At 41.5% G+C, this 10,417-nt stretch overlaps 1 protein-coding gene across 1 annotated transcript in view; it reads right to left on the bottom strand.

Moving 5' to 3' along the window:
* COL4A6 (collagen type IV alpha 6) overlaps positions 1-10,417 on the bottom strand; it is a 111,866-nt gene that overhangs the window by 99,570 nt on the left and 1,879 nt on the right. Inside the window, exons 2-4 of the mRNA XM_015560721.1 lie at positions 7,050-7,184; positions 5,779-5,823; positions 429-545 (exon numbers count right to left, since the gene is read on the bottom strand). Of these exons, the coding sequence (XP_015416207.1) occupies positions 429-545; positions 5,779-5,823; positions 7,050-7,184 (297 nt within the window). The remainder of the gene's footprint in view (positions 1-428; positions 546-5,778; positions 5,824-7,049; positions 7,185-10,417) is intronic.

Genomic DNA, 10,417 nt, shown 5'->3' on the forward strand with positions numbered 1-10,417 from the left:
AGGGATGTCTGACTGTCAGCTTAGGCTCAACCCCCTGGGTAGTGGGCCTAAGCCAGCAGGTGGTCATTTCCTGAGGGATCCTAGACTGCGAGAGGGCACAGGCTGGGCTGAGGGACCCTCCCCCCCCCCCTCAAGTGCACAAATTTTTGTTCACCAGGCCTCTAGTAATAATAATAATAAAAAAAGAAAACCAAAAAACAAAACATAACAAAAAACCCTAAGTAGTGTAGTATGTGTCACCCTTCTGCAACTGGTATTATTCTTTAGACTTTTAATGTTGTGGTGCTGCCAGCACAGACTTCTGAATTAGACACGGGGCTGCAGTGGTTGCCCCATAGATGCTTAATGTGATCCAGATTGGAGAAAAAGGGCACACTTTGAGGAAAGCAAAGCCATTTGAAATAATATACAAACATCTGGAAGCATACAGGTGGTCCGAGAAGTCCAGGATAGCCATCAGGACCTGGAAATCCAACAGCTCCTTGAGTTCCATTACAGCCATCCAGGCCAGGTGGGCCTCTGGGCCCTGGTTGTCCAGGGTGGCCCTGTTTAAAGAGAAAAGAAGGGGTCAAGTTAGGCACAGGACTCTCAGCTACTCTCTGATAAACTCAACAGTGAGAGGATCCAAGCATGCTCCCAAACTCTGGCCCTTGTTCATTCTTAGCCCCATCACTGATGCTCTCATAGCTTTCCTTTCTACTCAGGTGTATGTTGCTGATAACAGTTCAGTGTTACCCCTTCCAAAAGTATCAATGTTTTATATGATTCAAACTGAAACCAAAGAGATCAAGAATGAAGAGATGGGACACACAGCACATTGCAACCTCACCTTCCCTGGGTACAAAAATATACTAAGTTGAGGCTTAGCTCTCTGGAAGCTGAACTGCTACCAACATGGAATCATAGTAGGCCTTAGGACTACTCAGAACAGATTGGAGCCTGGGAAACCTGGGGTGGCTTTCTGTATTAAAAGCTTTGCATAAGAAATGATGCTGAATTTTGGCCAACTGAGCAGAAGCAATTTTCACAGCAGCACCTCTCCTGAAAGCAGTTTGGTAAAAAAAATAAGCCAGTTCTGGAAAAATTACACTTTCAATCCTATTTTATCATTATCACATATCATGCTATTGCTTCAGTTAGGAATGCTATCTTCCCCTCTTCTCCATACTCACCAACGTGGCAGTTGATTTGTTGGGCTATTAGTAATCATTTATATGCAGCTGGTATTAATTTAATAATTTTCCAGAGTTGGTCTTTCTTGGTGAATATACCTTTTTTTTTTTGTAGGGAATATCTCTTTTTTAATCTATCAAAAGCAGGTTGGGTATTGGGTAAGCAGCAAAGAGATGACTTGAATGACCAGAAATCTAGATAGGTCAATAAAAGGTAGACTCCTACCCTCTCACACACACTTTTGAAATCAAAGTATATATACAATGAATTGAGGGAAATATGTCATGAATTCAAAAGTAAACTTCTCAAATTATTAGAGGAGACAAACTTTTATCAAATTCTTATTGAGAAAATGCTCCATAGAATTGTTTCATCTTCATTGTTATTAAGTTGTAGAAGATAGACAGTCTACAAAGATGTAGAAGCATACAAAGATCTGGAAGCATACAGATGGTCAAAATCAGACAAAAGTATGATTCTATACTGCTAGACTCATAGACTACTAAGTCTAGAAAAGTGATCAATAAACTTATCCTTTCAATAAACTTGCTGCAATCTGTGCTTTCCAGACTCATGTGATGATTTTTACTTGCACTGGGGAAACTGAGACAGCTTATTAAGTCATCATTTTATTACTAACTGAGATAGCTATTCTTATTTTCCCTCTGAAGATCTACATCCTACCTTCCCCAAATCTGTGCCTTGGGAGGATGACCTTTATGGACAGCACTGTGTAAGCTCCATTTCCCTTTGATTCCTAGTTGTATTTGGCACTAGAGCAGGAGGAGAAAGAGCACATGCTATTTATTTCCCTTATGCCTTTCATCCTTGGCTATATCTCTGGCAATGGCCACATTTCTCTATGATCTTAGATCCTGTTGGAAAACCATTATTCCATGGCTCCAGGTCACACAGAGTTCCAGTATTACCATGGCTTCTTTCCCCTTTGGTCATAGGGGTGATAACAGCTTTTTGTTAGTTGCTTCACCATCCATTGTTGTTTCCGTTAATCCTGACCTTTAAATCTTTTAAATATACCCTTTACTCAACTCTCGTGTTAACTTTTTCAAGTGTAGTACATATTTCTTCCTAGGATCCTGACTACCACTTTAAAGTGTCCCAGCTAAGCTTGCTAGAAGCAATCTCTCAGTTGAGTAACAGGGATGATTTAAGGTAAGACAACAGGCTGGCTCAGTATTAGGGGGCTTACCACTAGGGCTTTGGTTCTGTTTGACACTAAAACCTTTGCTTGAAATCTTGCCCATTGGTACCCACATTTTTTCTTGTCCCCAATTCTTCTGTAGTTTTCTTGCCTGAATTCCTGATATCTCCTATCTGAGGATTCCAGGGACATCTGTTCACGACTACCTTAGCCAAATTCTCTGGGATTAACCTCTACCTCTGACAGACCTGTCAACCCTTTCTTATTCAGCTGACACCATGGGATGGTGAATAAAGCATGGTTGAGTCAGTCAGACTTATACTACAATCCTAGCTTTGCCACTCCTCAAATTAAGCCTCAGTTTCCTCATCTGTAAAATGGAGATGAATAATACTATCTCATAGGGTTGTTGTTAACATTAAAATAAAATTTAAAATTTATGGTTAAAATTCCATGAGACTGTTTACTACACAGAAGCTCAATAAATGGTAAGTCTTCTTCTCTCAAGCAAGTCAGCAAGGATAAGCCACCAGGCTGAGTTCTGTCTCCTCTCAGCTCTCAATACCAAAACATTTCTGGCACATTGACCTTTCTGGTTATTGCTAATGGTTTTCCATATGTGTGTGCCAGCCCTTCAAGAGAATGTAGCTTTAGCTTTTTTTTAGGGAGAAAACAATGGTTTTATATAACCACAAATTTCTGAACACATAGAATAGGAGGATCTGCTGTATTTCAGAAAAAGCAATGCTCTTTAGAACCCATATTTCAAAGAATAGTTTCCATTTGGTGATCAGCATGTGTTCACTTTGAAGATATAAATCTGGTGTGTTCATTTATGCATCTTTAGGCAGAAAACTGTTTAAGATTGACTCCATGGGAAAAGCTAAACATAAATTGCAAAGGATGACTTGAAAACTTCTTCTCTCAAATTATCTGAACTAAAAACACTCAAAAAGCATACATTTCTTGAAGGTGCCAGCAGCCCCAAATCACAGCTATGATATCATTAAAAGCCACAGCCCTACTATCCCTAGTCTATGTTGTTTTAATGTTGAATATATTGATGAATGCTTGTCCACTCTCTCAATAGGTTGCTGTGCCCCTTAGTGCACAGAATTGGATAATCATGAAGTGACTACTTGCTCATTCATGTTGAAATTGTCTACATGACAGCAAAAATGGAGTTTTGGGAGTGAAACCAGTGGCATATATGTTAGTGATCAGCCATTATTAAGATGAAAATCAGGTATTTGCAGTGACCCAGTTTAGTAAGATGTGTTTGGGAAGCTGTTGATTTTAGCCAAATTGCTTAATAAGTGCCACTGAAAGTTGAGAAAAATAATGTCTGAGTAGGCCAAAGGTATCTGTTGTATTCCTGTCTGAAGGAGTCCTGTCAGTCTGAAAACTGTTGTTTTTATAGGTTCTGGAGGTTGGAATCCATTCCCCAAATAATTTTAGAGTTCCTAGTATATGCTGAATTCAGCCCTGGGATCTCTGAGGTCCCAGAGAGGAGCAGAAAACATATTTGTTTTCAAGGAGCTAACTAATACTATTACACAAGACAATCAATCAATACCATTGGCCATATGTAATAAGGAGTTAGAGGGTGTGGGGCAGGCATCAAAGATTCCTGGAAAATTGCAGATGGAAGGAAGAGGTAAGCAGTAAAAATAAGGTGCTTAATAAATTCATCATGAATAGCTGGAAAAGAGAGGATGAATAAGAGAGAATGATTACACTGAGTAAGTGAGGCTTGGAGCCTCTTGTTAAAGCAATCAAAAGTCAAAAGTAAAGATATACAACCTTTGGTCAAAGGAAGGGACAGTGAAGGTAAAAGGGAGTAGAGACTTCTACTGGGAGCAGCATGCTTATTTGAGGAATCTGGACACCTGCAACTCATTCTCCCACGCAGTAAAGTCCAAAAGAGAAGTGATAAATTCCTGCAAGCCCTAGTGCTCTTCAAGTTATGAGTTGAGGGCAGAAATGTCCAGCTGGACTCAGGCAGGTTCCAGCTCAGGATTGGAATCAGCCTTTGCATCACAGGATTCACGTCCTTCCAGCTCCCATTTAAAAGAGACTACCACTGAAATCCCTACCCCACCCCCCCACTCATCTCTGGTAAAGCCAGCTCCACAGGATGAATGGAAGAGGCAGCCTCCAGTTTGCTAGTTTCCCTTACCCATTGGCTTCTTGAAGACACACATTCTGAGTGGAGACTCTGCATAAAATGGCTATAGGAACACAGACATGAGACAATGCCAGGGGGCATCACAAAAGAAAGATCAACCCAATACACTTATTTCCCCACTGGCCTATTTCTGTGCATTTTGCAGGGTCTGCACTTAAATAAAATGCAGAAATCTGATTTGTTGATAAATGTAACAAACACAAGGTAAGTGAGTCTTCTATTCTCAAAATCCACAAATGTATACTAGATCTGGAGAGGAAATGGATTAGATGAGTAGATCTTTATGGGTAGAGTTATATATTTTTTCTGTATCCTCTTAGTAGAGTGTTAGTATATATAGCAGGTGCTCATGAAATACCTATAGACTGGCACAAAGAGATTTGAACATCCTTCCCTAATACTAGATGATTATGTAGTGTTACATAAGAAGCTGTTTTGTCTAGGGCTTCCACACAAGATTTGGTTCTTCTCTTAAAAAAGGTTGAAGACCATTGCTATAGACAAACAGCCCAGGCAAAAGTTTAAATATATAGAGAAGTGCCAAAGGACATAACTAAAAAGTGATAGCAGCAAGTACAAACACTGTATTTTAAAGCCTGGCAAAATGTTTCCATGTGATCTCCAGTGGTGAGATAAGTAGGGATATGAGGTGAAAATGAATAAACTATGCAACTGGGTTGGATGAAATGGGAGAAGAAGATATCTGCAGGCACCAAACTCCCCACTTATCTCCAGCAAAGCCAGTTGTTCAGGATGGATGAAAGAGGCTTATCTTTGGAGTAGTCATTTTGTACAAACTAAAGGAAAATTCACTCTGAAATGAGAGGAGCCTGAAGAGAATAAATTACAGGAACAAAATGTATCAAGATATTTTTCTACCCAATTTCATGCACTTTCTTAAATTTTGTCTAATGAGTATGTTCATGTTCTAATTGGCACTGACTCTACACTTCAGAGCCAGTCTCTCATTCCCAATTAAAGCTCCCCTCAACCCACAATGCCTACCTCATTTTGCTAAGATATTGATGGCTTCTTATATTTGCACATGTCTCTGCACCCCCAGCCGTGTCATTTGGTGATGCCTATAACTGAATCCCAAGGAAACTGTGCAACCACTGCCCTTCAGACCTTAACACACATCTCAACACTTGACCCTGAGCATGTTTACATAAGATGGGATGTTGCTAAGGCCAAAGTTTAAGTTATGAGGCAGAACCTAGAGGTGATATTTTAAAATGCCTGTGGACACACTTACCGGAATCCCATCAATGCCAAGAAAGCCAGGAACTCCCATGGGACCCTAAAAATAGGTGTAGGGAGAGGAAAGTTAAAGATAATCCAATTGACCTCCATTTGATTTAGTGAATTTTTCATGTAATTCATGACCTAAGTTGTTAAGAAGCCTTTTGTACCTCCTCTTCCACATTGCCCCCTACTCCAGTTTGAAGTGATCACTTGCCTCTACCTGAAGTCTCAGACCCATGTGTATTATGAGATCAGTTCTTGTCTTAGGCAATGTGGTGTAAGATCCAAAAGTATATCCTGCCCTGATATCTGGCAAACCAGGAGGGCCTCAAGTGTTCTATCCACAAGTCCCGCCCCCCCCCACCTGCTCCTGTAGATAAGGTCTCCTAGGCAAATGACCGTCCTAATCAAATAGACGAGATGCAGTTCCTGCTTATTCCTGAGCAGTGGGTTTTAGTTCCCTGCTGGCCCATTGAATTAGTCAAACAAGCCAATCACATTCTCTCTCAGAAACTAAGGGATACCTCACCTTCCTGACACTGCAAAATCTGCCTCACATAGCCACTTCTGGTTTATTCTGATCCCAAGGGCAACCCTTGTGTGGCCCTCCATAGTAGGCAGTGTACTCCTCCCCTGTGCTGGGAGTATATGCAACTAATAAATCTTTGTCCATCCCTCTGTTCAGTGTCAGGTGTCATATTTTTGGCCATCCCCAGAGCCATAGGGTGGGAGCCCCTTCCTCTCCAATGGGGTGAAGAGGAGGTGACAAGGACACATATGTAATACCTTAATCAATAAAGAAAGAAAAAAAACCAACAGGGAACATAAACTGAACACTAATCTCAGTCAGTCACCATGACATGATCAATCTTCTTACTTGCATATATTTTCCTATATTTGTGGCCCAGATTGCTTCTAAGCATTTGAGCCCTTGCTGCCAAATTGCCTTGCCTTGAATTCCTGACCTCTACTGCCCAGATGATTAGACTTTTGACTCACACCCAGTTGAAACCAACATGACTTCACACCACAGTGAGCCCACTTGTCTATCAAGTAGCTAATACATGCACTTTATGGTTTGCTTCTCATGAGAGTCTCTCTAGAATTCGGCTGATACATTAGCAGTACACCACTCAGCCTGTCTCTTATTAAAACATGGAGCCCAGCATCACAGTATTCAGGATTAATGTTATTTCCACAACAGAACTGAAATTTAGAACCTTTTACCTTCATACTCGTGACCCCATAAGTCAAAGAAAAATCAAGCTTTGGTGCTCCTACCTTATCTCCTTTTTGTCCATATGTTCCCAGAGGGCCTGTGGAGCCCCTTTCTCCTTTGAACCCTGATAAACCAGGAGGGCCAGCAAATCCTTGAGGACCTGTTTGACCTTGAATTCCAATGGGTCCTGGTTGCCCCTAAGATGGACAGAAGGAGTATAATTAGTAACCAGAGGACTTAACATTAACACTTCTCATTTTCCCATGCACAAAAAACACTGTCATCACGTCATTAAATAATTTTGGCTTAGAGATCTGTAAAGTATGCCAAAGTTCCAGACACAGATCAGAAAAGGCTATTTTAGGGGCTGCTAAAATTATTTGGATAGAACATATTTTATAAGCACATTTAATAAGATTCATGTGCACCAATATCCTTCAACTTTGTACTTCTTAGGAGATTAGTTATTCAGGCTGGGTAATATTGTCTGCTTCGTAGTTAATGCCAGGTCATCCATCAGATTGTCAAAATGGCAAAAGAACAGAACGCTGGAGAGTATCATGACATTTTGTAACTCACATCCAAATGGCCAACCACATGCTTGCTATGAAGTCCATAAATGGCTGTGCTTTAAAGAATACTGTCCCCAGGGTCAGAGAGGGGAGAACCCAGAAACCCATGGGCTGACCAATACATCAGAGCTCATCTTTGTTGGCAGACTTTAGGACCCCATCAGTGCAACTGGAAACAGATGTGCGCGCGCGCGCGCGCACACACACACACACACACACACACACACTGTTTATTTGCTTCCTCCCTATCTCCCTTCCTTTTACTCCTGCCAATTTCACACTGTAGAAGTGTAATATTCAAGGAGCCTGAGAATATACATCAAGTATCAATTATGATAGCAAGAAGAAGCAGCCTGAAGATTTTGAATGCCCTGGTTATAAAGTGTCTGTAATAATGAAGTCTGAGAGTTCAGGCTGACATTTTAAAGCTGACTGAGACAGAGAATTAACTCCAGTGGGTGCCACACAAGTGGACTAGTCTGTCATTTAGAACAAACGCCAGCAAGGACTGAATTTTCTTGGCAGAAAAATGAAAACCATTAGTAATGTTCATTACCTTTCAGAGAACACAACGCCATATCAGTTAGAAAGCCTATTTTCATAAATGTTTTCCATCTCCACCTCTCTGCCCCTTTACTGACTGCCCGCAATTTCTTACATATCTGTGAAAAGCTCTGAGAAAAACCCATTAAACATGCCCTTTAATATTCACCTTCAAAATTTACTTTTTGAAAGCCTAAAAACAGGACATATGGTTTATGTGGTGGCTAGAGTCATGTACTGGAGATGCAAGTGAACACTAGCTGTATAGGGCTTTTAGAGTACAATTTCCAGTGTCAATTAGGTCCATGAAGACCTAGGACTTTTGTAAAAAAGTAAAAGATGCTCTTCCCAAAAGATGCAATTACCCAACACCCAACATATACACAGCCTACAAATGATGCTAGGGTTCAGACTTTTTAATGAGCTTATCTCTGGGAATGATGGGGTGGGAGTTGAGCTTTCACTTTTTATGCTCTTTCTCTCTGTTGTTGAAATTTTATTTACAATGATTCTGTTATTTATTACTTTTGTGAATATATATAGTGTGGGGATGCTGTTGAGAATTAACAAAGAAGTCTAAAATGTAGGTTTAAACTTTCAAGACTAATGTACTCATCAAAACCACAACAAAGAGTACATGTCCAGAACCTAGCATAAATGGTATAACAGCACAAGGAAAGTGTTGGCCATGAAGTTGGTAATGCTTACATTCTGTCCATGACTCAGATGGGGTGGGGGGGTGTTGAGAGGGAGTCATGGGTCACACTGGAAAGGCTGAGTGGCCCCAACTGGAATGGGCCTGAAAAGCAAGGCAGGAAAGTTGACAAATTGATTTGGTGGGAAGTAGGGAACCCTTAGAAGATTGGGGTCAGGGAAGGATGGGAGGAAGGCTTTGTGTTTCAGGGCTGAAACTCATCAAGGAGCATTCAGGAGAACATGTGTGTGTCAGCATGAGGCCAGGGCAGCCTGCCTGAGGCTGGAACAAGGGAAACAGATAAGAAGCAGCTGTTGGGGGAGGAGGGGACTATTTGGTGGGAGGATTGGGGGGTGGGGCAGGAGAGGCTTGTCAAAACCATGTTATTACTAGCAGAGAGGTTGCAGTCAGGGCACAGAATGCTCAAAACTTTCCTAGATCAAGGAGGGGAGGTGGAGCATATGATAAACCATTGAACAGCTACTAAGAGAGCAGATTGTGGTGTCACCCAATTCTCATCTTGCTCACATCACTACAGCCTGAGCAGTGCCTGGCATGGGCACATGGGCTGGCACACTCCAGCTCTGGTCTCTTGCCCTTGTGAGTGCATGATCAGCAAGAGTAAGCAATGAGACTTAGGAGTGAGGCAATTCCAGTGCTTGACTTAACAGGAAATCTGATTCCATCTAGAAAAGGCAGGGTTCCATGGCTCATTTCCTTTCTCTTTGCTGGATGTGCATGCTGAATTTGCCACAGTTGCACAGCTGACTCCTCAGTTCCAGCCAGAGAACTTAAAGTGAGTCTCTTAAAGAACTCATGGGTACTTTGGATTCTAATTCTTTTTCCAAAAAGGTTTTTGAAATGGCACTCCTCAAAGGAAGGTGTACTTCTGGTGTGTCACCAGCTAGAAACCTCTCAGACTGACCAAAGGGCTAGAAGCAGGGACTGTGGGATATCTTGCGGCCTCTAGGGCACTGCTCAGAATTGCCTTCTCAGAGTGGTTTCAGGCCCTTCTAAAGCCTATAGTCATAAGATATGAGACAAGAAGCCTTCCCACCTACTGAGGTCCTTTCATTCAGTGGTACAGAGCACCACAAACAATGAAAGATGGCAAAGAAAAAAAATAAGAGACATTTCTTTTGAGTGTTGCTTTGTCAACCATTTCTAGATACGCATACTCTGTGCTTATAGCTATATGATCTGTTTTCCATATCTCCAACGCATAGGATTTCTGTTGCAGTGCCCAGTGTACTGCTGAAGCTTAATACTGTACTAAGTTGGTAATGAGCAACTTTGGGGGGGCAGGGGGGGCGGTGTTTCCTCCAAAAAGCTATCAGTGTCACTTTTCATATTGGCCAGCAGAGGTCAGTGTGAAAATATAGTGGCTACAGATAATGAGGTGGGTGGGTGGGCCTCTCTACAGAGAAAAATAAATCAAACCCGTGTCACAGAAGTAACAGAATATTCAAGCAGGAAGGGCCCTTAGGGACCATTCCATCCAGCCTCTATTTTATACATTTCGAAAAAAAGAAGCCAAGAGAAATGATTTGTTTAGGTCACATAGCTATTGAGGAACAGTGTGGGTCTCTAACCACATTGCCCCTGCCAGTGTGTGGCTCTT

Source organism: Myotis davidii, unplaced genomic scaffold (genome assembly GCF_000327345.1).
Source record: "Myotis davidii unplaced genomic scaffold, ASM32734v1 scaffold215, whole genome shotgun sequence".
NCBI classification, from domain to species: domain Eukaryota; kingdom Metazoa; phylum Chordata; class Mammalia; order Chiroptera; family Vespertilionidae; genus Myotis; species Myotis davidii.